We start from the raw sequence: 27,200 nt of genomic DNA, 5'->3' as shown, positions 1-27,200 counted from the left end.
GGGGCAAGAACCGCCAGTCAAAGCCACCTGACGACATCGGCCCTGCGGCAGAACCTGCTTCTAGGGCTGCTCTGGTGGGTGGATGGGGGGCTCCTCTGGGATTTCTTTCTTCCTCAGCCCACACGGCTCGGGGTGGGGAGGGGGCACCGGGCACAGGAGACTCAAAGAGCGTGGCTTGTTTAGCCTAACCCAAAGAAGGCTGAGGGGAGCTATGATTGCTCTCTATAAATACATCAGAGGGACAAATACCAGGGAGGGAGAGGAATTATTTAAGTTCAGCGCCAATGTGGACACAGGAACTAACGGATAGAAACTGGCCACCAGGAAGTTTAGACTTGAAATTAGAAGAAGGTTTGTAACCATCAGAGGAGTGAAGTTCTGGAACAGCCTCCCAAGGGGTGCAGTGGGGGCAAAACACCTAGCTGGCTTCAAAGCTGAGCTTGAGAAGTTTCTGGAGGGGCTGGGATGATGGGACAGCCTCGTTTGGCAATGGACTGATCTTTACTAGCGGTAAATATGCCCAATGGCCTGTGAGGGGATGTTAGATGAGGCGGGTTCTGAGTTACTACAGAGAATTCTGCCTGGGTGTCTGGCTGGTGAGTCTTGCCCACATGCTCTGGGTTTAGCTGATCGCCATATTTGGGGTCGGGAAGGAATTCTCCCCAGGGCAGACTGGCAGAGGCCCGGGGGTTTTTTCACCTTCCTCTGCAGCATGGGGCATGGGTCACTTGCTGGTGGATTCTCTGTACCTTGAAGTCTTTAAATCATTATGTGAGGACTTCAGTAACCCAGTCATAGATTAGGGTCTGTCACAGGGGTGGGTGGGTGAGGCTCTGTGGCCTGCGTTGTGCAGGAGGTCGGACGAGATGATCGTAAGGGTCCCTGAGTCTCTCACATGGCCACGTTTTCAATGTGTGCACAAGCACATGAGAGCATTTGCCCAGGCACACGTGTGCAGGAGCATGTATGTGTACCCCTCACGCCCGGTTGCAAGTGTCCGCGTGTGCACGTGGCGCGCGCACACAGCGGGCATGTGCCAGGCCCCGCCTGCTTGCATGCGTGTGTGAGGGCGTCCCCGGGTGTCTGACGGTGTGTCTGGACGCACTGCTGGCTGCGGGGCCACGGCAGCGTCTCTAGCAAAGACGCCACGTTCCTCGCTGCCTAGCCCCAACGGCTGGCGCAGTGTGGGCTGGGCTTCGCCCCCACCTGCAGCTACTTGGCTGCCACGCAGATGCCAGGTCTGAGGCCCGTAGGCTACGTGGCCCTTGCATACAAGGCCAGCAAGCAGCTCAGTGAGGGTGAGTCTTGCCAGCCTGGAGCGGCCTGCAGCGAGGGGCAGAAGTCCCAAGAGGAGCAGGCTGGGGGGACGCCAGACAACAGGGGCTGAGACGCTGTCAAGCCAGGGACTTACAAGAGACTAGCTGGAGTCCTGTGAACCCCAAAAGGGGAAACCGAGGCACCGGGTGGGCCTGACACCAGATCGGGCACCCCCTGGTACCGTGCCTTTAGCAACGAAGCCGCCAAGCTATTTTTGCCTGAAGCTGGGTTGGCGAATTTTGCCGAACCTCAGCTGGTCCTGGAGAATAATTCACACACGAGGCAGAGGACGGTGGGACTCGGTTCATTTTTGTGCTGCTGCCACATCTGAAATCACTAGGACATGAGGGAAACGCTTGGAAATAAACATCAGCCGGAGGCTCCGGAGAGCTGGGAGCTGCTGGCCCAGCGCACAGGGACGCACTCCCCCCCGGTTGCCCCGAGCTGTGGTGTGTGGCCAGTGCAGGGGGGGGGGGGGCACTAGTTTGTGACCCACAGGGCCAGCTGGGCAGGCTCATCCTGAACCAATCGGAAACCTGCGAGGGACGGTTCAGAAGTGAGAACACACAGCAGCTCCGCGCAGCACACAGGTACGCCATGCCAGCCTCCTTCCAGCCTATACGCACCCTCAGGGAGCCGTGCCGGGGCGGGCTAGAGCTGCCAGGGTAAAGGACAGGCCCCTGGGAACCGGTCCCTCGGCCTCGTGCAGGCGCAGGGAGTGGATGTGGTTTCGCTGGAGGTGGCAGGCCGGAGGAGGAGAAGATCCTGACCTGGAAGTCCCGTCCCCACCTTTATTGGCTGACAAGGCAGAGCAGACCCCAGGGCAGCATCAGGACCAGCCCCGGTGGCTGGCGAGTCACACGCCGCTCTGTGCTGCGTCGTGTTTCCGGTCCCCGGTGTGGTGCCCTGGTGTGCCAGGCGGGCCTGACCCAGGCCAGGAACCCCCAGCAGAGGCTGCTTGGAGCCGGCCAGCCCTTTCGCCGTCGCAGCCCTGGGAACAGGAGCCACCAGGGCTAACTGCCCCTTATGTGCTTCAGCTCCTTCTGCAGTTTCTCGGTGAGCTTCTTGAAGGAGGGCCGCTTCCCTGGCTCTATCTCCCAGCAGCTCTTCATCAGGGCGTAGAGGGAGGGCGGGCATTCCTCAGGCGCCTCCATGCGGTACCCCTTCTCCACCAGCTCCGTCACTTCCTGCAGGGTCTGGGGGGGGAGAGAGAGAGAGAGAGACCGGCTGGGAAATCCCTAGCTGCCTTTCTGCATATTAACGCCAGGATCCACCCTATCACCACCCGTGGCAGCGCTACACCCTGCCCCGTGCCCACGGCACCTCTGTCCGCATGGCCTCAGCTGCCCTCGTGCCACCGTCACCCCCTGTGAGATGGCTGCTCCCTGCACCTGCACGCCCCACTGAGCAGCTGCCCCACCTGGCACTGGTGCTCTCATGCTTCCCCCACGCCCCGGCGATTCGCACCACCGCGACCTCAGCGTCCTGGTTTGACTGGAGCCTGGTGCCATTCAGGTCTCAGTCGAGGGGTGGCAGGAGCCAGCCAGCCCCGCCCTGCAGCAGGGGCACTCACCATCCTGGGGTAGGGCGCCCGGCCGTAGGAGAACACTTCCCACAGGAGGATCCCGTAGCTCCAGACGTCCGACTTGGTTGAGAATTTCTGCGGGGAAGGTGAGAACGGAGTCACTTCGGTCGGTGATGCAGGCCAAGGACGGTGGGGAGGAGCCTGTATTCCACCCGGTGAACGGCCTGCCCCAAACTGGGTGCTCCAAGGGCCGCACGTTGGGGGATGCACCTGGCCCTTGGCAGGGAATCCCCTTGGACCCGTCTCTAGTGTGACTGGATCTGGGTGCGTAACCAGATGTGACATAGCTGTCTCCACACAGGACCAGGTCCACACCCACGTCCCCGCATCAGAGGCCCAGGCTGGCTGCTGGGTGTCTCCATGTGATTGGTTTGGCAGCCACTCCTCGCTCCCTGGTCTCTGTGCGCAAGGATGTCCCAGGATTGCCATGTAGTGCCACTGAGCGTACACGTCCCTGGGCACTTTACCCCTGCTGAGGCATGACGGACAGCTGCCCGGATTCTCCCAGAATGCACTGAGACAAACACCGCGAGGCCGCCTGGGGGCGTGTGGGGGATGCGCAGACTCAGGGAGATGCGCGGCTGGGCTGGGAGATGGGTGGCTGCGTGTTGCTGTGCCCGGGTCAGACGAGGGCATCACGGCCCAGTAACAAATCTCAGCTGGGCTTGCCGAGCTGATGGGAAGGGCAGGAGCCCCGTGGAAGGCAGGGCGGGACTGGGCTGGGCGGCCCTACCTCCCTCCCTCCCTCCCTCACTCACGTTGTGTTTCAGGGCCTCCGGAGCTGTCCACTTGACCGGCAGCTTGCTGGTGTCTTCGCCTTTCGGGTCCACCTTGGCCAAGCCGAAGTCACTCACTTTGGCCACGTTCTCCTCCGAGACCAGGATGTTGCGGGCAGCAAGGTCCCTGTGCACCAGCTTCTTGGACTCCAGATAGTCCATCCCTTGGGAGATGTCCCTGAACGGCACAAGAGCCAAGCCAAGAGCACCGGGTGAGTGGGGAGAAGAAGGGATCAGCCATATTCAGTGCCCATCGGCCACACCTACCAGCCACCTCCGAGCCTCAGACCATGCAGTTAGGGGGACGTAGGGGACACCGTGTCGCCAAACAGGATGATTTTGCTGCAGCCTGCCTGGGGCGCGCCATCCCCTCACATCTGAATAAGAGGCTCACCCCAGCCTCAGACCTGCAGCGTCTCTGTGCAGTGCAGGGGACGGGGACTCAGGATTCCCTGGTCCTCATCCCAGCTCTGCCACTGACTCCACATGGCCCTGGGCAAGTCCCTTTCCCTTTGTGAAGTGGGGATAATGGCTGGGACCTGCCTCTTGAGCGGAGTGAAATATCTGCTTTAGATCCTTTAGGGGACGGTGGTGCTGAAAAGGGGCCACCTGTGATGAGGGTGGCATCAGACAGGGCTTGTCCTGACGGCAGGGACAGAATTATCCCCTGGCTTGGAGCATCCAGGTCAGAGGGAAAATGGTGCTGAACTCACAGGGCAAACTGGATGAGCTGCTCGGCCTGGATGAGCGATCGGCCCCGCGTCCGCAGGAAGTTGACCAGGTTCCCCTGTTGGAGGAGAGAGAGAAACGCTCATCAGAACCCACGGGCAGCTGGACCTGTTGCCTCTTGCGTTAGCCCCAATGAGCGGTTCTGCATGGCCCGCCTCGGTGACGCACCAGCCGGGCTAGTGCCGCTCCCCATCCACGCCTCCTCCCGGATCTTATTGCACCACCTGCAGGATGTGCTGGCAGAAAGGTGTGCATGGCCCAATCAGTCCCTGGCCCCTCTGCAGGGCTGGGTTTGCAGCTGGGATGATGCCCGGGGAACCGCACTGGAAGGAAACCACCATCAGACCAGAGAGGAAGGGTTTCTAGTCCCTGCAGAGCCAGGCCAGCTCTGAACCTGTGGGCTAGCAGTGACGGGCTCCACAGGCCAATCCACGCCCCAACGCTGAGCGCCCCGAGGGGTGCAGAGGGGACTCCCTGGTGCGAAGGTCCATCGGGGGTCACTGGTTTGCTCTGAAGGCAGCAGGGCAGGCTGGGCCCGCGATGCTCTCACCTTGCTCATGAACTCCATGACGATATGGAGGCCGTTGTGCAGGATCACGCCCAGCAGGCGCACCAGGTTTTTGTGACGGACCTTCCTAGAGGAGGGAATGAGCACATCAAGGAAGTGCCCAGACTGTGCTGGGCCAGGCGTGGCGGTGTGCTCTAACGCCGCGTGGCGCACACACTGAGAGGGCCTCTGGATGTGAGGGAGGGGGACACGGGGAGCCTCCCCTCCCGCCCCCCCACACACAGCCCCTGGCTTGTGATGGAGTGGGACACGGGACACACACACACACACACACACACACACACACACACACACACACACACACACACACACACACACACACACACACACACACACACACACACACACACACACACACACACACACACACACAGCTGAACTGCTGGAACTCACTCTGCACTGCGAGGGGATTCTGCAGCTCTCCCTGGCACACAGCTGCAATCCGAGGCTCCTGGGCCCTGACTGCAGCCTTGTACTTTGCACAATGATTTTTCTTCAGATTCAAGAGAAACCACCCGTAACTGCTAAGTCAGAGGGCGCCCGGGGCCAGCAAACCTCCCAAATGTCTCTTGCCTATTTAGGGCTCAGTCAAAAGCAGCACCCCCAGTTCACCTCCCCCTCCACTGTCCTAGACAGAGCTGGGGTGTCCACAGGAAACAGGCAAGGTGACAAGTGACATTCCTCTGGCTAACCACTGGGCCGCACTGCCACTCACCACTGGGCCAGCTCTGCTGGGTTCTTAAAGGGACTGGGAGTTCTGCCAAGCTGTGTACCTTGCAGGGGAGGCCACACAGAGGGAATCTGGGGGGGGCCTCACCTGGGTTAAGGTGCCTGGCACTGAGGGCAGCTGAATGCCTTGTCCTAGCCATCAGAGTCCCAACCCCACCGTGGTTGTGCAAAGTCGCCCCGTCTGTGCTCTGCCAGTGATGCCCAGCTCCATCGCCCGACTCCTCTCTCAGTCAAAACCTGCAAAGCCACCGCTTCCCCCTTCTCCAGCCCACTCTGCTGTGGTCCCTACAGGACACGGCTCTGCAGGGGCCGAGGTGTGACTGCACACAGCTAATCTGTCGGGAAAGATCCTGGTCGTTCTGTTACTGCCGCCCCCGCACACACCCCTACGTGGGAACCTGTCGGCTGTGCCCACCACAGTTCCTTGCTGCTCTCGGCTTGTCTCAAGCTTGTCTCTCACACTCTGAGCTCTTCCTAGAGTCACAGATCTTAAGGCCAGAAGGGATCATCTGATCATCAGTCATCCATTCTGATCAGAGCACATGCCTGAGAACCTGGCCCAGGCATTCCTGCATCCAGCCCATAGCTTGTGGTTGAGCTAGAGTATCTTCCAGAAAGACACACCCGGGCTTGATTTCAAGACTCCAAGAGATGGCGAATTTGCTGCATCCTTGGCAAGTGGTTCCAACGCTTGGCCAACCTCCTCGATAAAACTGCACACCTTCATTCTAGTTGGAATTGGTCTAGTAAGTTTTCTCTTTAGGGCAGGGGCCGTCCCTTACTACACGTTTGTCCAGCACTGACACATTGGGGCTCTGCCTGGCTGGAGGCCACCAGGTGTCACCACAATGTAAACGTTAATAAGGAGTGAGACTAATAAATTATTATTAATAATATTGAAATTAAGGTCACTGTAAATTATGAATGATTGTTATTACTGAGGTTCATTATGAAAACACACACTCTCTCTCACACACACACAACACACACACACAGCTCCCCGTCTCACAGAGGAGTGCCAGGGCAACACTAGGCATGTTTGTTGGCCTAGCTACACCTGTGTACCAGACCAACAAAGCACGCCTGGTGCGGACGCAGCTCACGCTGGCCAAACTGCACTTCCGCCAGCATAGCTTATTCCAGCCCCCTCGTGCGAGACACGCTCGACCGGCACAGCTGTGCTTGCACTAGGGACTTCTGGTGGCTCAGCCCCCGTGGTCAGTGAGCACACCCCGAGCAACGCAGGTGGACCAGCTCCCTGTGTCTTGCACACGCAGCCCCAGCAATAGCCCCCTCCAGGCTGCTCACGGCCCTGCCCTCGCATGTATCCTGCAGAGCACAAGCGCTGGGAGGCAGGGCAGGGCAGGGGGAGTCCGCCCAGCCTCGTGGCTCGCTTACGTCATGGCGGTGGTCTCAGCGAGAAAGGCCTGGGCGGTAACGTCACACTTGATGTTCTTCACGGCAACTTTCTGCCCCATGTACTCTCCCTGCAGGACAGCTGCAGGGGTGGGGAGAGAGTGTGTCAGGCGCCAAGCCGGCAGCCCCGGCGAGGAGGACAGAGCAGCAGGCCCGGAGCCTGTGGGGCCAGGGAGGCGAAGGAGCAGTGGTGAGCCAGTCCATCCACGTCTGGAGGAGGTGAAGGGAAAGGAGGGGAGGGCGTGACGCCAAGGACGAGCCCAGTCCGGGAGCGAGCCCAGCTGGCCCAGCGTGGCTGGGGGACCTTGTGCAATGGGTCCGTCGTGGTGTGGCTCAAAGGGGCCTGCTGTGCACATCCCCATGACAATGATCCCTGCAGTCCACCCAGCCATGGACCCTCCTCGCTCAGCCCCCCTGGCTCCCACAAGGCATGCACATGGGGACAGGGGCGTGTGCCCCACTCTGGTTCTAAACAGAGGCTCCCCCTGGCCTCAATCCACATACGGAGTGGGCGGGGCCTCACGCCACCTCAGGCTCCGCCTGTTCCCTGGACCGACCCCAGCGGGCGAGCGCTTACCTCCAAATTCGCCTTCCCCGATCTGGTCTCCCAGCGTCAGGTGCTGCAGGTTCAGTAACCAGCCGGCTGTGGGCGAGAGGAGGCTGGCCGGTTACCGGGGCAGGGCCAGGCTTCTCCCCGCCTGCGTGGGGGCCTGACTCCCATCGGGCCGTTGAGGCTCCTCTGTGAGCTGAGTGCCATCGGGGCGGGCGGGGGCGTTTCGCACCCCAGCAGCTCCACCCAGCTCAGCCCTCACGACGGGCACCCTTGTCTGGAGCCCCCAGCTCTGTCGCTCGAGAACTTTGGCCCCTGAGGATTTTACTTTCGCCCCCAAAGCAGGCGCTGATGGGTTTCCCTGTCCCCCTCTAGCCCCCCCACCCCCCCGAGTTTGTCCCTTCATACCCTTGGCCAGCTCCTCCTCAGCAGACTTCATCCCGGCCTTTGCTTTGGGTTTTACCAGCTTGGTACAGATGGCTCCCTGCTCCTTCATGTAGTGCTGCAGACAGACAGACAGACAGGGTTACTCGGGCTCACACGGCTGCCTCCCAGGAAGCTCGCTGCACCCTGCATCACAGGGTTTTATCAGCCCCAAAGGGTTATTCCGGCCCGGGGTGTTTGTGCCACCGGCAGCCCAGTGGGTCCCGCACCCAGGATCGTGCCACCCTCCTGGGCTTGCTGTGCTGGAGTGTGGGGAGAGCGTAGCTGGGCTGCTCCCTCCTGTTTCCTGCAGGGGGCATTGTTGAGCTGTGTGTGTGGGTGGGTGTGTGGGGGGGGGGGCAGCCCTTGGGAGGAAGCTCACCCCAAAGTGACTAGCAGGGGGTGCTGTAACAACCAGCCCAATACCTCCCATCCCCAAGGTGATCGCCAAGTCCCTCCCAAGCCATCTAACCCGGAGCAGGAAGAACGGTCCAGCCAATAGGGCCTTGGACATAGGTTTGACTCCTTGCTCAGCCACTGATACCTTGTGTGCTCTTGGGCAAGTCACTTAACCTGCCCTGTGCCCACTGGCAATGTGGATGATGCCCCCCCACCCTGCCTGGGGGCTGGGAGGTCCAGTAAAATGAGTGTGAGGTGCTCAGATACTGAGGTGATTGATGAGGGGCACAGGCAGAATCTCCCCTCTGAGGGCTGGGAGAGCTCAGGTCTGGCCCTCGGGACTCCTGAGAGCTATTTCCAGCTCTTGGATAGTCTCTCTCAGGGATCAGGACTCCTGGGTTCCACCTCCAGCTCTGTGGCTGACTCACTGTGCAGCCATGAGCAGACCACTTCCCCCTCTCCCTGCCTCAGTTTCTCTGCTTGTTCGGTGGGGATAAAAATACGCTCCTACTTCCCAGGGCAGAGCCTAGTCCCCAGATTAGCATGTGAGCAGCCCTGAGGTGGAAAGTGACGCAGAGGGCCAGGCGGCGATTGCTACATCGAAAACCAGAGCCTGCTTCCTTCTGCTGTGCTTCTGTTTTCAGCAGCAGCTCTATATTTAGAGCCTGTGGTTTTGGTTGCCACTTCATGTGAGTAGGTCACTCAGGGCTGACGAGGACTGCCTGGCCTATGAGGCAGAGCACAGAGCAGCTGGGAGAAGATGGACAAGTCTTTTCAGGGGAGAGGGAAATCACCTGCTCATCCAGCCGTCTGTCTGTCTAGGTTCTTATTCAGTCCCTCAGCTAAGCCCCGGACACCCCAGGCTGCCTGGCCTGAAGCTTTTGCTCTGGTTAGTTTCTTTGCCCAGCGGAGCCCCCTTCGGACTGCGCCAGCTGCCCCTCCCGGGTGTGGGGAGGGCGGAGGGTTGGGACCCAGGGCCAGGCGTCTTGCTGACCTCGATCATGTCGATGAGGTTGTAGAAGCTGATGGAGGCATCGATGCTCAGCCGGTTCTCCTGGTAGATGACGCGGTAGTGGATGACGGACTTGTCGAAGCTGACGCAGAGCACGTAGTCCCCGGGGTGCCGGATGGACTCACGCACCAGGAAGAGCCCGTCCTCTGGGGGCTGGAGCACCTGCACGGCCTCCACACCAGAGATCTTCCCGTGGAACCAGCTGGGGAGGCAAGGAGGAGAAGGCACCGGAGAGTAAACACGTTGCACATGCTGGGGAACCAGCCACAGCTCTGCACAGCTCTCTCTGACTGAGGACCCCCAGCCCATCGCGGGAGTGCGGGGGGTATAGGCTGCTGCCTCACTGCAGCCAGCCAACCCACCCCCTCTGAGTGCTGTGCGAGAGACCACCACTAGCCCGAGAAGAAGGTCATTGCCCCAGCTGACCCGTCTCCCAGCCAGAGCAGGGCTGACCCCTGCTCACTCCAGTCTGGTGGGGGGGGCCTATCCTTGATGCATTGGGGTCAGGCAAAAAGCACCCATAATGCATCTGGCCAACTCGGTGCAGCTGACTATGGAGCAGGAAATAATCCCTTCCTGACCCCTGCAGTGACCAGCTCATGGCCTGAAGCCTGAGATTTGCACTACCCCTCTGTCCACCAGCATAGCCGTCAAACCACCTGCTCTCATCCCCTTAACAGAGGTGACCTGAGCCATAGCAAGGCCAGTGACCCGGGCGTAGACTGAGCTCCTAGGCGCTGTGGGTGCCAGCACCGGGAGAACCAGCTGATCCCAGCCAACAGTGGGGAGGGGAGATGGTCTCCTTGATAAGGGGAGGGCAACCCCCTGCCACCGCGCCAGCACTGGCGGGGAGCCTGTCTGTACTCACGGCATCAAGCTGAGCTTGGGGTCGATGCGGATGGCCTCGCGCTCCCGCACCGAGCTGGCAGAAAGCAGCCCTTCCTGGCCGGTGTCGTTGTGTTTAGCTCGGTACCAGCCTTTCTGCTGAAGGAGAGAGGAGGGGCACGTGGCGGGATCTCGATGTCATGGGGGGAAAGAGGCAACGGGGGACAACTCCACTAGCCCAGCCCCCGACTCGCCTTGCCCCACGCCTCCCTCCACTGGCAAGTTCTCGTTGCTAGTATAATGCGGCAGGGGGCGGGAGGGGGGCAAGGTGGGAAGGGATGAGTGGGCGGGAGGGGGGAGGTCGGGGTCCTGCTGTCCTAGTCTCCCTCGTGGGTGTCAGAGCAACTCCTTGGGCCCCGTATGGATTGTGCCAGGCGCTGCCCACACATTTAATGCAAGGTGGTCCCTGCCCCACAGAGCTTACAGTCAAAATGACAGAGCCCCTTAGAGGGAGGCAGGGCAGCTTTTGCCCCATTGCCAGGAGACCGTGGAGAAGCCCCTGCTGCGGGTCACCTCCACGGCAGTTTGGCCTCGGAGCAACCCCTCCGCCAGGGCGAGCACGACAGGCCCGGGGCCTGAAATGCTGCCGCTGGAGCGGGGCCAGGATGGTTCATGTCCTGCCTCTGGCGCCCAGGGCCGCCTCCTTCCTGCGCCGTGGGCCCCGTGTGGCCCTGGGTCTCCACGCTGCGGCGGGGGAACGTCCCGCCCGGCTCACCTTGCAGACCTCGGTGATGGTGACGATGTCGCCCTTGCGGAAGGCCAGCTCGTGGGCCTTGGGCTTGGCATGGTCGTGTTTGGTGATGCACTGCGTCCCCGGCGGCCAGTGTTTCTGCAGCAGGAAGCGGTGGCATAAGCGCAGATGGCAACAAGTCGGGGCCCTTCCCTTCCACGGCAGCTAGAAATGAGCATGTCGCACCCACAGAGGAAGTTCTAAGGACTGGCTGACCCGCTGCAGAGCTGCGAGGGTGGGACCTGCACCGCCGTGCTGTGGCTTTGCGGTACTCCCCACCCGAGCCCATTTCTCTGGTGATGCAAAGGGCATGGGGTGCCCCACAGCTGATCAACGGGCCCGACGACCCCTGCTGCCCCACAGAGCTCCCGAGCGGGTATGGCACAATGCCAGGCATTGCCGGGCAAACAGGTGCCAACGAGGCAATGGCAGAGGGGCGTGCAGGTGGAGGTTGTAGGTGAGCGAGGCAGACAAGCAGTGTCATGGCCGATGGGACCATCTGCCCCAGTGCCAGCTGCCGCAGGAGAAGGGGCGCGTCTCCCCATTAACGGGCAACGGTGCAATAATCTGTCCGGGGAGAAGTGTTCTTCCTAGCTGGCCCCAGGCAGGTAGCGGCCGGTTTATGCCCCAGAGCATAAGGGGTTCCATAAAGGAGGAGTAGAGCGGCTCCCCCCCCCATGGATTTGGAGTGGGTGAAGGAAAGGAGGGGGAGACCTGTGAGTGCATGGGGACGGGAGTTAGTGGGATTTCCCCTTGGCGTGTCACATTCAGTGACCGCTTCTTGACCGATGGTGCCTGCACAATCTGCCCCCGTCTGTGGCTGTGCTCCCCAGGCTGTGGTGCCCGCACGCTGCCGGTTTGCATGGGCTCATGCACACAGATCTGGGGGGCCAACACAGGCACCCGTGTCTGAAAATCCAGCCCTCCAGGAAAGTGAAAGTCAGTTTCTCTCCTGGGTGTTTGTGCCACCCGTGGCCCTGCAAGGTGTGGAGCAGCCCGAGGCACTTACTGTTGACATGCTGGTTGGCTTGTCAGGGCATCGACAGTGGCTCTGGGGAATCCTGTCTCTGATGAAACGCAGCAATCACCTGGGGAGGAGAAGGAAACATCCACTGAGTCTCGGGGCTGCAGACCAGGAACGGCTGTAGGAAACCCACCCTGCCTCCACTCTGTCGGGGTTTTCTTGTTTAAAGAGAAACCGCCAAGCAAACATTAGAACAGCTGCCACGCTCCACCCCAGAAGCAGCTGCATTTAGTCTGGGGAGAAGTGATTCCCCTTCTGTGTCCTGCAGTTGTGAAGAGCTTTGGGCACCTTCAAGATGTAGAAATGGGAGATTTAAATGTCACTGTTGTTATTAAAAAGGCATTGTCACCTCTCAACACCCCAGCCGCCAGCGACTGTAAGTGTGAACGGTGTGTCCACGCCTGGAACCAGGGCGGTCTGAGATGAAAGTGTTTATGGTCACAAGCGTGAGTGAGTGTCTGACCTGAAGCCTGGCGGCCTGGGTAAGGTTCTAGCAAGATGCTGATTTTTCGGACAAAACGATCACACAGTGCAGCCACCATCACACAAGGTCCTTTCAGGCCAAGGCGTGGCCCTTCTGCAGCTCGTCCCCTCTGACAGCACATCACAACCCCCCCTTCGTTAACCCCCCCCCCCAACCGCTTCCAGCACCTCCCCCAGGACGGCAGCGTCCCTGCTTTGCAGACGGAAACAGCGGGAACTTGAGCACTCTGGAGAAGGCCGCCCGAGCTGCCTTGCCCAAGGTCACCCCGCAAGTCAGCAGCAGAACTGGGAATAGGACCCAGGAATCCTGAGACCCCGTTCCCTCTGCTGTCCGCACTAGGTCACATGCATTTCCTAGAGTCTGGACTAAAGTGACGAGCCAGGTTCCCCCTGCCCCCTGTAACTGCTAGGTCATCGAGCTTAAGGGCAGATGGGACCATCAGATCATCTGGTCTGATGCCACAGGACACCAGCCCCACCCAGCGCCCACCCACTAACCCAACAACGGAAGTGAGACCAGCGCCTTACAGCGCTCAGGAAACTAGGCTCTTCCGTGCCCAGGCAGAGAATCGGAGAGACTGACGCACCAGTGCCTGAGGCCCCCGCAGTGGCAGGGAAATGAGTAAGTGAGAGATACCCAGATAATCCTGGCAAGTGCCCAGACCCCACGCTGCAGAGGAAGGTGAAGGCTCCCCAAAGTCACTGCCAGTCTAACTGGGGGGCAAAATGCCTCCCTGACCCTGGGTGATCAGCTAGTCCCTGAGCATGGGAGCAAAGACCAGCCAGCCAGCCAACCTTCACGCGAGAATGCTCAGTGCCCCACACAGCCCTGGCCTCCCCGCCCAGTGCCCCGTCTCCAGCTGTGGCCACCCCTGATGCTTCAGAGGAAGGAGATAAAAAAAACCCACCAAGGGCCCAGCACACAGGGGGTGGGTGGGCGGCACTGAAGCTGGCCGGCTGAAACCCTGAAGCAGAGCTTTTAGGAACTTCAGATGCAAACCAGAAGTGAGCCCCACAGCTGCTAGGTCCTGACCCTCACTGGGGCTCACACACCCTCTTGCTGTTTGCTCTCCGCTGACACTGGGCAGTTCAGTTCTGGCAATGTGGGGAGGGCGTGGGTGGAGCCCCTTGCACTTCTCCGGGCTGTTCTACACTGCACAGTTAGTTAGGGCAAGGAAAGGCAGCTTATGTTGACCTAATTATGTCAGTGTCTACACTACAGCCTTCCTCCCACCGATGTAAGCGCCCCACTACACGGACATTCCCCTCTGGGAGCCAGGGCCATGGGGCAGCTGTGTCAATTTCATGGTTGGTGTGCCCTGAAATTGACAAGGCTGCCTGGCCCTGGAGGGGAGCAGGTGGGGAGAAGTGTGGCAGCCGGACCCCACTCCTGGGTGGGAAGAATCCCCGGGGGGCTTCCCTTGTCCCCTGGAGCGGAACAGGGAGCAGAGGGGGAACGCAGTCGGTGGAGTCTGGCAAGGAGCTGCCAGCACAGCTGAGAGACCAGGCTCTCAGCTCCCCACCCTGCCCCCTTAGGTCAGTGGAAGCATTCCAGCGAGCCGAGGGGGGCAGTGTGGACATGAACCACCTCAGTAAGTGGCTGTAAGCCAACTACATACAGGTTGACTTATGTCTCTAGTGTAGACGTACCTGCAGACCCGTCCGCTCCCCGGGTCAGCCCACCAGGCAGAGCAACCTTTCATAGAACCATGGGATCACAGAAGACGAGGGTGGAAGGGTCTCAGGAGGCGTCTAGTCCAACCCCTGCTCAAGAAACTCCTAGAAACCCACTTCACAGAAGGAGGTTTTTCTTTTTGTTTCGTGAAAACTCTCCCCCTGTGACTGGCTGCTGGCAGGCGGGGTTTGCTGAGCTCTCAGCCGGCAGTGCAGGCACAGAGGGACCCTACAGAGTACGTCTACACAGCAGCTAGGCACCCGCGACTGGCCCGTGCCAGCTGACGTGGGCTCGCAGGGCTCAGGCCGCAGGGCGGTTTCACTGCTGAGTAGACGGCTGGGCTTGGGCGGGAGCCCGGACTCTAGGACCCTGAGAAGTGGGAGGCCCCACAGTGGAAAATGTGGTTTTACATGCAACTTTCTGCTTCACAGCCTGAAGCCGCAAGGACAGCTTCTCTGCACCTCCTGATCACCTCGCTCCGAGCCAGGGGCACGAGCACTTCGGCTGCCTGGCTGCCAACGAGTGAAGTCTAGGGAAAGCTGGATCTGAACCCCGGCCGCTGCGACGCTGGCCAACCAACGGGCCTCACACGCAGGAACAACACCATTAGTGCCTGGGGCAGGGCGCACAACACAGCTCTGCGACTGAGGTGACGGCCGTGGAACCGGGGCCATCAGTGCAGCGCGCTTCTCATGAATCTGTGTAATCAACACCAGCCAGATAGAAACCTCTCCTGTTGGGAATGCACCTGAGAACCAGCAAGGAGATTGTGGTAGAATCTGCCATCTGCTTTAGCTGGAGGAATAAGTATTGTCCTCAGTTTGCAGATGGGGAAACTGAGGCACAGTGGGGGGTGGGGGAATGACTTGCCCAATGTGGCCGGAGCACACACCTCGCTCTGCGCCCGCAAGAGACCATGGCACTCCGAATACTGTGTGTCCGTGCAGCCCCTTCTGTGGGAAAAGTCTCAAGGCACCTTCCAGAGGTGGGGCAGCACGAATAACCCCGTCTGGCACAGGGAAGGGCAGAGCTGGGAATAGAACCAGGGCTCCTGACTCCAAGTTCTGGGGTGTCATAACAACAGCCAGAGTGGGTCAGAGCAGTGGGCCAACTGGCGCCATAGCCCGTCTCTGGCAGTGGCCAACGCCAGGTGTTTCTGGGGGAAATGAACAGAACAGGGCAACGGAAAGTGCTACATCCCAGTGCTGTCCCCAGGAACTGAAATGAGAGGTGGTGTTTGAATTTACAGGGCGTGATGGCCGACGAGGGGTAAGACGTGAGGCCGAAGGTGGGCAGTACGGCACCATAGTGAAAACTGAAAACCGTTTCACGACCATTTGATTAGATTTAACTCCTCCTTTAAAATCATCCCACAAATTAAAGTTGGTGACTCAAGCCTACTATGAAGCCCTACATCCACATCCCTCTTGGTTTCTTCTTGTAATTTAGCAGAATTCTATTAATGAACTTGAATGCAGTGCGTTCTTTGTGGGTGCTTCCCGTGTGTCCGGTACTTCCAGTCCTTCCTGATACGCTCATGAACACGCAGGAAGCGATGTCTTTCAGCCCACAAAATTCTATTCAATGAGGATAAAGAATGCTCCGCTGTAGCTATTGTGACTGGAAGTAGCAAGAGATGAAGTCCTGCTTCTTTCATCCCAGCAAACATAGCACAAAGTTGGGGTCGCACTATTAGGTCTGCTAAAGAAAAAGTTGGAGTCAAATCTTCATTCGTTCGTCGTATGACATTCCACTTAGTGTTCAAACTCTCTCTTCAGTCCTGATGACATGGCAGCCCATTGCTGGTAGTGCCTCACACCACCCGTCTGTCAGTGTTTCATAAAACAGGCGGCTGTAAAAGCTATGCCGAGGTGGAGAAGAATCCAGAAGTCGCTGTTGTGGATTTGTAAGAATCAGGTCTCTCTACTTTTCCAGCTGGCTTAACAAACACTTCCGGTCCTCTTCACCTCTTCTGAACTGAAGTCTTTGCCTCTTCCTGTACGTTTTTAATGAAAATCTCCCTGATTGATCCACGTGTAGCTTTTATGGCTGGACAAGGATCTACTGCTGTTGTAGCAGATGCCTGGATGGCATCATTTAATGACCCAAGTGGTTTCAATAGTAGACTTACAAGAGAAAGAGAATGGTGCCGTCCCCTTCTGCTGCCACCTGCCACGGTGACCTCTGTGAGTTGGTCTCCGGAGGTCGCACCCAGCTGTCAGTGATTTCAGCTCTCTGCGGGGGAACCTCACTGCTAGTGCAGGCTGGGCAGTCTCTCTCTCTCCCACAGAAACACTGTCCAGCATCAGGTCTACGCACTTCGACCTGGTTATCAGTGAGTTCAGCTCTAGTGGTCACTTAACAAAACAAAAGACTCTCTCTGGAGCCTAATCAGCTCTATTCTTCGACAGGGGAGAGGGGCAGGTCAAACGGTGCCTGTGACTCGTAGGCAGAGCCCCACACCAAGCAAAACACCTGGCCCCACCCTCTCCCCACTGAGATCTGGCATCCGAACCCCCTGCTCAGCTGAGAGTGACCAGGGCTTAATTTGTAATGAAAGAGGTGCCGGGGCTCAAGCAACATTTTTACTCTTATAACTGATGCAGCGAAGCCCAGAGGGCCCGGGGCTCTGAACCACCAAGCCTAGAGATCTGGGGCTCAGCCCTGGCACAAATTAAGCAGGGAGTGTGACCCCCTCAATCAGGACAGGCTAAGTACAATTCTGCTGCCCTTCACTCAGACAGTAAGGATACATTTCATTACCCCTGCATTCGATGCTGAAGTGATTTGTAACCCAGCGCCAGCCCAAACGGATCCGTGGGGCAGCACAACTCTGTCTACTGGATACCGAGGCAGAGCGGGGCTGTTTATGTAAATACAGTCTGGTCCTGAAACCTTTTCCCCTTGCCCCCGGCTCATTGCTGGCTGGCAGGGGAGAGCTCATTCATTGCTTCCAAATCATCATGTGAAATATTAGGTTGGCCAACATCGCCCAAGCGATGCGCCAACAACGTCATAAAAAACAGCAGCTGGGTGCGGAAGCTGGTCTTTGTTCATACTGTTCACACCTGGGATGCTTTTCCAGCTACAAGTATTTTATCACGTGCTGTATACGCTTTTATAGTGTGTATTCAAGTTCCAATTTCAACTGAAATTTCCAACCAACAACTAAATTGGCTACGTGACAACTGGGGGGGTGATGGGGAAATTGAGACGAGGGGTGTACAGAAAATCCCTGATCCATCCCGTCCCAACTTATGGCAGTCAGAGGTTTAGGCACATCCAGGGCATGGGGTTTCATCCATGACCAGCTTGGCTAATAGCCATTGATGGACCTATCCTCCATGAACTCATCTAGTTCTTTTCTAAACCCAGTTATAGTTAGGGCCTTCACAGCATCCCCTAGCAATGAGTTCCACAGGTTGACTGTGCGTTGGGTGAAGACGTAGTTGCCTAGGGTCGCTTTAAACCTGCTGCCTAGTAATTTCATTGGGGGAATGCCTGGTTCTAGTGTTATGTGAAGGGGTAAATAACACTTCCTTATACACTTTCACCCTACCGTCACATGGTCTCCTCCTCACACAAAGGAAACAAAGCCCTTCCTGTTAGCAGGAGAGAGGGTGCTGCAGTGCACTGGCCTTTCACCACTGCACAGTGGCATACCATAGGTCTCTGGCAGCTGGGGGACGAGCCTGCATTTGCCCCCCCCCCCCCCCCGCCTCATGCCCCACCCCCCACGCAGGACAGGAGGGGTCCCAGCACCACCCTCAGATGCCCAGGGGAGCGGAGGTCTGTACTTGCAGGGGGGAGGGGCATGCAAATGCAGGCTTGGCTCCACCGCTCACCGCAGCACTTACCTCTCGCACTCCAGCAACCTGGCGGCTTGGGGGTGGGGGACGCGCCGGCCGGCCCTTCATAATGCACAGGGGGCCCTGGAGGGGCCAGCAGCCCCCGTCCCCTGCACTTCGTGAAGGGCCGACCCGGCAGGCCACCCAGGGGCCTGGCCCCCTCTGCCCCTCTCCGCAGTGAAATCCTGCATTGGCATACAACAGTGCCATCAGCCTCGTGGTGTTGAGTATCAGGTTTCCTCTACAGCAGCTTTCCCTCTTTTAAAGGTAAATTAGCTTTGTGGACAAGGTACTAAGTAGGACTCTAGAGATCTGGGGTCAAATCCTGGCTCTGCCCCAGATAACCTCTTTGACCTTGGGAAAGTCACTTAACCCCCGTTTTCCCATCTGTAAAATGAAGATAACTGTTTGTTTGGACTGTAACTTCATTGGGGCAGGGCTGTCTCTTAATAAGCAAATAGGCGCTGTCTAACAATGCCACGCTGATCTTGATTGAGGCGTCTAGAGGCTGTGGAAATATACATAACAGATTCTGGTACGAATGGGGCAGTTCAGTCTCTATTGCGCTGGTTCCCCGCTGCCCCTTTCCAAAGCTCTCCTCGTGTCGATTGCGTTGAAAGCTACGGCCCAGTTTCTAGCTCAGCACCTGTCTGCAGACGCGCAGCGCGTGCCCTTTGGTGCACTTGGCAGTGTCGGCTCGGAAAGCCGCTGCTGTGCGGAGTTGCCGTAAGGACCAAATGAGCAGACGAGAAAGGCAATAATTGTCTTAATTTAACCCTGGCAGGCCAGACGAGACTGATTAAAGGAAACAGCGTCTGGGGCTAATTAGAGCAGCCTGAAACCAGAGGAAAACATCTGGGGAGGTTGAGTGGAGGCAGAGTTTAAACTCTGGAAGCTTCATGCAGCTGGACTTGAATGCTGGGGGGCTCAATCTGTGACTGGGGTTTGCTGGTCTTGTTCTTTGGAGTGTTTTGGTTGACGGCCTCTCCCAGCTTTGGGGATGGCAAACAACACCGGAGCCTCTCTCACCAGGGAGAGGAAACCAGCTAGGATTTATGTGCTGATGCAAGCCAGACCCACGGCCCGAGGTGGACCTGGGTCAGGGGTGCTGCTGATCGGGCCTGCAGGGAGCCCTGCATCTGAGAGAGCAGGTCAGGCAGGAGGCGCCTTGGCAGAGCTGTGACAGAACTGCCCTTGCTGGGCCCATGCCCTAGGCGGTTGGACGCATTCGTCTTGGCAGGTCATTTCATTTTTTAAATGGGCTCCGCCAGGCTCAGCGTGTGGGCCACAAAATGAGCTAAGACGCTGCTGCCCAAAGAAGAGGAAATGGTAAGAGGAGTCACTGTCATAGAACTCCAGGACCGAGAAAATGATTCAGGACTTGACGCCAGCTGTTTCTCTGAACCCAGGCAGAATGAGGAAGCCAGCGAGGGGGCCTGCCACCCTCCTTCTCCTTCGTCTGAATTCAGCCTGGCCCCGTAGGCTAGGAAATCCGTAGAGTCCTAGCTTTTAAGGCCAGAAGTGACCCTTATGACCATCTAGCTTGCCCTCGTGTATAACAGACCAGATAATGTCCCTCCTGAGTCCTGCATCCAGCCCATAGCTTGTGGATGAGCTAAAGTATCTTTTAGAAAGACACACCCAATTTTGATTTCAAGACTCCACGTGACCGAGAATCCACCACATCTCTGGACAAATTGTTCCCACAGTTAATCAGTCTCACTGTTAAAAGTTTGCATCTTATTTCTAACCTGAATTTGTCTAGCTTCAACTTCCAGCCCCTGGCTCTGTCTATAGCAATATCTGGTTTGTAAACCCAAAGTAACTTCTTTGAGACTTTCATGGAGTTATTCCTGATTTATACCACCATAAGCAGGACTGGATGAAGGCACTATAGACCAGCACCTATGGTTGCAGCTCCTGGAGTCATGTGATTACATCAGAATGTCAGCTTTAAACAAGTAAGTTTCTAGCCCTCAGAGCAGTGAAGAAAAGGTTTAAAGGGTTTACACTCAGGTCATGATGCAGTGACAGCTGCTGAGAGCCTGAGACCATCGTTCCGAGAAGGAGGAATTGCCTCCCCCATCTCAATGGGCTGCTAACTCCAACACCCACTGCTATGGAGAGCACTGCCAATTCCACCTGGCAGTGACCCATCCGCGGCAGCAGGACAGCAATGCAATGGGCCCAGCCCCCCACCAAAGCAAAAAACCCACCACAGTCATGAGATTTAAAAAAATAATAAATTGGAAGTTCTCTCTCGTGGCCTTCTGGTTTCTGAGCCTTTCACTCACACTTGCTTCACATTTTCAAGCTTTTCTCCACAGACACGAGAGCTAGAAACACACCTTAAAAGAAAAAAACAACCCTTGAGATTCCCACATATTCACATGACTCCAGGACCTGGGGCTTTAAGAACACCACCAAATATTGTGAGATGTGAGTTAAAGTCACGAGTGCCGGGAACACTCAGTTTGTACCCTTCTTAGCTCTTTCTGCCCTGTAAAGAAGGGCTGAAAGCTTTTCATGTTAGAAATTCAGAGCCTGTTTTTCCTAGAAGACTCAGTGGATGGCTGGAGAACTGGCAGACTCCAAAGCAGCAAAAATGTCCATATAAAGAAGAAAAAAAGAAGGGGGCCTGGGGTGGAACAGTCCGAATTTCTTCTCCCTTTTACAGGCCACCTATAGACTATCCCTGGGTATCTACAAACCCAAAGCAGCACTGCACATCTAGGAGGAGGCTCAGCAGCTGCATTGGCAATTCTGCGCAGGACACAGCAGTGAAGTATACATTGGATAAATACACTGGCACTGTAAGGTGACAATCCCAACCCATTCTCATTTCCAGGAGGCCAGGCTGTGGGTCTCCTGCAGTGACTCTCCCTGCCTCTGAGCTGCATGGGGATAAAGGGGGTAAAGATAGCAGCATTTCACTGGTGGGGAGCTTCGTTAGTTTGTTTAAAGCAATGCTCTTGCAGCAGAGATGATGGCAGCTTCCTCTTTCGGGGAGTGAGTCATGATCATTTCTGAGCATCACAAGTGGCAGAACCAGGCTGTTTTCCTTTGAAATTGCAAGAATAGGAATCTTTTTTGCACCAGGCCCCTATGACCATTTCCCTGGTGCCTGATATAAAACGCAGAGCAACAGGAAGAGATGACTGCAGATGTTTCAAGGTTAAAAATAAGCACCAGGTGGAGATTTATTCATTTCAGAGGCAACATTTGGGCTAGAAACAGCCTGCCTGTCTTTACGGCTACTATCTGTTCCTTAGTTTGTCATTTTAATGACGTTAAGTTCTTGTGAAAAGTGCCAGGCGGATGGATGGGTGTGGGGAGGGAATCCCCATTCCTCCCCAGAACAGGGGCAGCTCAAACAGCAGCAGGGCCAACTTCTCTCTGCTCCACCAAACTACCCGGCCCCTGGTCCGAGGGCCCAGCCATGGTGGGAAAGGGAAAGCAGCATGTCGTGTTCTGTCATGTTAACTAACAAGATCTAACAGACATGGGCCACACCCATGCAGGTGCATCTTTAACCCATGCTAACGCCCGTGTGCTGAAGTTCGAGTGAAGACAAGGCAGTTGTAATTGAAACATCTTGGGCGGGGAAGGTAAAGCCCAGATGGGAGCCCAGGTTTTCCCTTGATCAGCTCACGCATGCTGAAACCACAGGCTGCCTTGTTTATACTAATATTTTAACAGGTGTCACAATACTCCGTTTCTCCTACTCTGGAGCAGGCTTGCCACAGCCACTGATCAGGATCACTGACCATCAGCCTGCTACGACAGTCCGAGTCGACACAGCTGAGTCCTGTTTTACATCCCGTTAAACACATGCTCCAGCGTGACGCAATCCCTGGCCCGAATGAGCCCCAGGGGCAGAAAAGCAGGGAGCAGACAGAGTTCTCCCTTGGCCCCTCTGCTGAGGCTGCTAACAGCAGTCCTGAGGCGGGGGAGGATTTGGGGATGTGGCCACTTTGCTCCTGGAAACGGGACTGAGATCCAAACTCATTTCACCCAAGCCAGTGAACCAGCATATAACTGCTAATAGCCTCTGGATAGTGCACAGCTGGGCCGGCGAGAGGGAGGCAAAAAGCCCGGCAACCCACCATCCATCCCTCCAGCAGCATCTGCCTTAATGAGAAGCGCAGCCTGGAGGGCTAATGGGAATGAGAAGAAAGAGAAGGTTCCCATGCATGCAGCAGGGAGCTTCCCTTTGAGACAGGGACTTAGCATCGTCATGGGCTCACAGCTGTGCTTGCAAAACGCCCTGACTCCACTGGAACCCACGTGGCGTTCTGGCCTCCAGGCCTCACATCGCTGCCCATCCCTGTACCCCAGTCAGCTAGCAGCAGGCTCTGCCAAGCTGGTAATGACCTTCGCTGCTGCAAGGAGGAGCAGGCAGACGTGGAGGTAAGAGACCGTTGCTGTTTCCAAAGCATCCCAGGACCCAGTCAAAGGCAGGGCAGCGGAGACCTATCCAGTCTGTGCAGGGAGGCAAAGAGTGAATCAAACACAGCCACATGCACCCACTGCAGAGCTTAGTACATGGCCCACTCCAGGGCTGCTCCTAGGTGTGGCACTCGCCCACCTTCCGCCTGGCTGCCCTGGATTTTCCCATCCACAGCATGGTCCTCCCCCACAGCCACATGTGCCCTGGGAGGGAAGGATGCTCGTGTGTCAGGAGATCTGGGTTCAACGTCTGGCTCTGCTACAGACAGTTGGGCGTGTCACTTACGCCCAGGTCCTCACAGGTTCTTAGGCACTTAATTCCAATTCCTTTCAATGCAAGTAAAGTGCTTAACTATCTTATAGAAGATCTGGCCCTAAAGCTCTGTGCTTCTGCACCCCACCTTTAAAATGCAGATGGCAATAAAAATACACTCTTCCTCCACAGGGGTGCTAGGACATACTTAGATCCTAGAGGGGACAGGGAAGTACCGAGGTAGGTATAAATTAAACAGTAATAAGTCACCAGGACCAGATGGTATTACCCATAAGTTCTGAAGGAACTCACATATGAAATTGCAGAACTGTGGTGTGTAACCTATCACCTAAATCAACTTCTGCACCAGACGACTGGAGGATGGCTAACGTGACACCATTTTTTAAAAAAGGCTCCACAGGCGATCCTGGCAATCATGGGCTGGTAAGCCTAACTTCAGTAGCAGGCAAATTGGTTGAAACTATAGTAAAGAACAGAATTATCAGACAGAGAGATAAAGATGATTTGTTGGGGAAGAGTCAACATCGCTTTTACAAAGTGAAATCAGGCCTCACCAATCTATTAGAATTCTTTGAGGTGGTCAATAAACACGTGGACTCGGGTGATCCCGTGGATACAGCCTACTTGGACTTTCAGAAAGCCTTTGACAAGGTCCCTCATGAAAGCCCTTAAGCAAAGTAAGCTCTGTCATGGGTTAAGACCCATGATCTTCTCCTGGATCAGTAACTGATTAAATGATAGGAAACAAAGGGTACAAATAAAGTTTGGTTTTCACAATGGAGAGAGAGGTGGATAGTGGGGGGCCCCCAGGGCTTTGTACTGAGACCAGTGCTGACCAACATATTCATAAATTATCTGGAAAAAGGGGTAAACAGTGAGGTGGCAAAGTTTGCAGATGATACAAAATTACTCAAGATAGTTACATTCAAAGCAGATGGCGAAGAGTTACAAAGGGATCTCACAAACCTGGGTGACTGGGCAACACAATGGCAGCTGAAATTCAAGGTTAATAAATGCAAAGTGCTGCACATTGGAAAACGACACAAAATGATGGGGTCTGAATTAGCTGTTACTGTTCAGGAAAGATCTTGGCGCATCATGGATAGTTCTCACGAAAACATCTCTTCAATGTGCAGCAGCAGTCATAAAAGCTAACAGAATGTTAGGAACCATTAGCAAACGTATAGATAAGACAGAAAATATCACAATGCCACTATATAAATCCATGGTACGCCCACACCTTGAATACTGTGTGCCGTTCTGGCCACCCCATCTCAAAAGAAGATATTTTAGAATTGGAAAAAGTACAGAGAAGGACAACAAAAATGATTTGGGGGGGGGGGGGGGGGAATGGAACAACTTCCATATGAGGAGAGGTTAAAAAGACTGGGACTGGTCAGCTTAGAAAAGAGATGACCATGAGGAGATATGATAAAGATCTATAAAATCGTGACTGGTGTGGAGAAAGTGAATAGGGAAGTGTTATTTATCCCTTCACATAACACAAGAACCAGGGGTCACCAAATGAAATTCATACATTTAAAACAAACAGAAGGAAGTACTTCTTTACACAACGCACAGTCAACCTGTGGAACTCATTGCCAGGGGATTGTGAAGGCCAAAAGGCATAACTGAGTTAAAAAAAGAATTAGATAAGTTCCTGGGGGATAGGTCCATCAACAGCTGTTAGCCAAGATAGCCAGGGACACAACCTCATGCTCTGCATGTCCCTAAACCTTTGACCGCCAGAAGCTGGGACTGGATGACAGGGGATGGATCACTCAATAACTGCTCTGCTCTGTTCAGTTCATTCCCTCTGAAGCACCTGGCATTGGCCACTGTCAGAAGACAGGACACTGGGTTAGATGGACCATTGGGCTGACTCAGTGTGGCTGTTCTTACAGTCTTCTGATGTTCTTACATTCACAGCCCTCGGCTGAGAGCAAGTCAATTGTTTTTTTCATTCATCCTCCCCACTAAAACCAAACCCAACCAAGCCAGGCATGATCAAGGAGGGACCTGGTTACCATAGTCACAAAGGATGAAGGAAGAGAGGCAGCAGGAACAAAGCCTACTGAAAGAGGCACACAAAGGGCCCCCAAGGCTGACCACACCTACCAGAACAGCCTGTCTGATGGGACCCGGCTATCAGATCCTACTCTCTCCCACCCCTCTTCTTTTCAGATGTTTTCCTGGAGGAGTTACGCTGAAAGCTCCAGTGTTGAACGTTGCTCTGTTGAGCCAGAGACAGCAGGCAGAAGGTCTGAACAGCAACTCTTACGACAGCATTAAGAAAGGCCTGAAGTATTACATCTGGGGAGATGATGATGATGTTCTGTACGGGATCCTAGATACCGAAGGAGAGGAGCTTTGGCTTAGCTAGGAGTCAGTCCTGCACTGACAGAAGGTTAGAGTAGCTGGCCTTACAGGTCTTCATTCCCTACTTCTAAGGCCCCATGACATAGTCACTTCTGATGCCTAGCAGCAGCTGTTTTCTCCAGCTTCCTTTCGGAGCGCAGGTTTGAGAGTGACCGCCGTGCTGGAGAAAGTGCTGGGCAGCCCTGGAATCCAAAGTACAGAAGACCAAACAGGAGGACAAATTTCCCCACCCAATTCACCTTGTGAGCCTGGCTCGATGCACCCACGGCTAGCCTGAGAGAGGGGTTGCACTGCCAAACTGGGGTGGTTTTGATGATGCAAATGCCAGGTCTATTGGGAAGATGAATGAGTATCAAATTCATTCCCAGAAGTCAGTGCCCAGCTTATTGGGAGGGTTAAAATTGGTCATTTTGTTCCCCTGCCATGGGAAATGCCTTACAGTAAGTGTGGTTCTTTGGGATGTTTTGTCTACATGGATCCACCTGCTGGGATTCATGTTCCCCAGAAGCGGAACCCCCATTGGCAAACACTTAAGGAGAACCATCTGGATTATAACCCTCTGTCAGATGCTCCTCACGACCTGCAGTCACTACCAGTCTGGGCTGGATTTGAACAGAGGCCCTAAAGATAAAGGGGAAACCCTGCACCAGTCCCTGAGCTGTTCCATCCCATTATAACCGGTTTTGGTTGCCTTAGCCTGTGGGATTGAGAGTCTGGGACTTGCTCCATGAGGTGGGAGAGATACCGAAACATACTCTAGTTGTCACTTCTTAGGCCAATTCTTACAGTCCCTCCCTCCCTTCCCACTGTCATAAGCATATTGGAAAATTGGCCCACACACAGAAAAATCAGGCCGATTTGTACTGCACTAAGCAGTTACCACGTCAGTCCAAAGAGCAGCTCCTTCTGCAGAACTAAAGCAGCAGTGCAAGAGCTGGCACCTGTATTGCAGGTTGCAGGAAACCCACCCACAGCTCTGCATCAAATATCGAAGTGGCTGTGTTGCACACATCCCCTTGACACACATCCCCCCTGCCCTTATACCTACCCAAGCACACTGGTCTCAACAGATCACCCGAGCGCAGAGGAAGACTGAGTGTGGCTCATTCCCTGGAGGCACAAAAAGGAGTAATTTGCTATTTATCCCACTGAGTGCAGCGCCTTTAATGTTACGTGCACTTTTGTTTTCATATCTGTCCTGCTGGAGGGGAGAAGGGAAACGTTACCCAGCCACAGCTATTGCTCCAGCCAGACCTTTGTCCTTACCTCCCTGGAGCGTCCATGCAAAGCTCTTGGGGCCAAAATCGTTGGTTTGCTCTCAGCCAAGCCCAGACTTGAGATTCCTGGAGGATAAATTCCCTTTCAAATGGCGGAGCAGAGCTTTACCTCCCATGCAGTGGTGTTCACAGAGAGATCCACTCCGCTGCAACTTTATTTCCTGACTTCTCGGCTGGGCTGGGCTGGGCTGCAGAGGCAGCGCACTGGAGGTCCTAGTGCCTGCTTTCTGCTTTCTACAAAGCCAGCTTTAACCAGAGATGATTCATTCCGTCATGAGGCTTTATCCTGAAGTGACTTTTGCCCCTTGCAACACAAGTCCCACATCCCCATTAGGGAAGCATCGACAGCTGGCTGATTTGAAACTACACCGCAGTTTGACACCCAAAGCAAACCAACGATCAGCTGCTGTAAGACAGAGGGTGAGTTATTGCTCTCCTACCACCTTACTTTTAGTGGAGCACATGCAAACTGCCCCAGTCAGTGTGTTCAGCCGGTGATGAAGTGGCAGGGGAGACGTCGAACTGTTTGGAAGGGAAGTGTGGTTAGATCATGGGATTCTTGAGTCCTGTTGCTGCCTTACTGGATGACAACTTCCATTCTTTGTGCCTTACATATATAGCAGTGACCCATGAGACGGCAAGCATCCCACTGAAAGGAAGACCCTTGCATCC

General features: G+C 55.7%; 1 protein-coding gene across 3 annotated transcripts in view; it reads right to left on the bottom strand.

Annotated features, from left to right (window-relative positions):
• Positions 1 to 1,605: 1,605 nt before the first annotated feature.
• Positions 1,606 to 27,200, bottom strand: part of MATK (megakaryocyte-associated tyrosine kinase) — a 92,100-nt gene continuing 66,505 nt past the window's right edge. The window contains exons 1-13 of one of the 3 annotated variants that reach the window (XM_067557223.1): positions 26,518 to 26,642; positions 12,129 to 12,207; positions 11,105 to 11,218; positions 10,373 to 10,488; positions 9,487 to 9,706; positions 8,079 to 8,172; positions 7,698 to 7,763; positions 7,103 to 7,202; positions 4,958 to 5,042; positions 4,392 to 4,465; positions 3,661 to 3,856; positions 2,891 to 2,977; positions 1,606 to 2,513 (exon numbers count right to left, since the gene is read on the bottom strand). In XM_067557223.1, coding sequence (XP_067413324.1) covers positions 2,331 to 2,513; positions 2,891 to 2,977; positions 3,661 to 3,856; positions 4,392 to 4,465; positions 4,958 to 5,042; positions 7,103 to 7,202; positions 7,698 to 7,763; positions 8,079 to 8,172; positions 9,487 to 9,706; positions 10,373 to 10,488; positions 11,105 to 11,218; positions 12,129 to 12,137 — 1,344 coding nt within the window. In that variant the 5' untranslated portion in view covers positions 12,138 to 12,207; positions 26,518 to 26,642 and the 3' untranslated portion in view covers positions 1,606 to 2,330. Of the gene's footprint in view, positions 2,514 to 2,890; positions 2,978 to 3,660; positions 3,857 to 4,391; positions 4,466 to 4,957; positions 5,043 to 7,102; positions 7,203 to 7,697; positions 7,764 to 8,078; positions 8,173 to 9,486; positions 9,707 to 10,372; positions 10,489 to 11,104; positions 11,219 to 12,128; positions 12,208 to 26,517; positions 26,643 to 27,200 lie in introns of those variants that run through there. The other 2 variants (XM_067557232.1, XM_067557238.1) reach the window with 2 other exon arrangements.

The sequence above is a fragment of the Emydura macquarii genome, unplaced genomic scaffold (assembly GCF_026122565.2).
Source record: "Emydura macquarii macquarii isolate MOO-44397 ecotype Brisbane River unplaced genomic scaffold, CSIRO-AGI_Emac_v2 contig_306, whole genome shotgun sequence".
Classification (NCBI taxonomy): Eukaryota; Metazoa; Chordata; order Testudines; family Chelidae; genus Emydura; species Emydura macquarii.
Note: the sequence above shows the minus strand (reverse complement) of the source record. Positions and strands in the feature narration are given on the sequence as shown.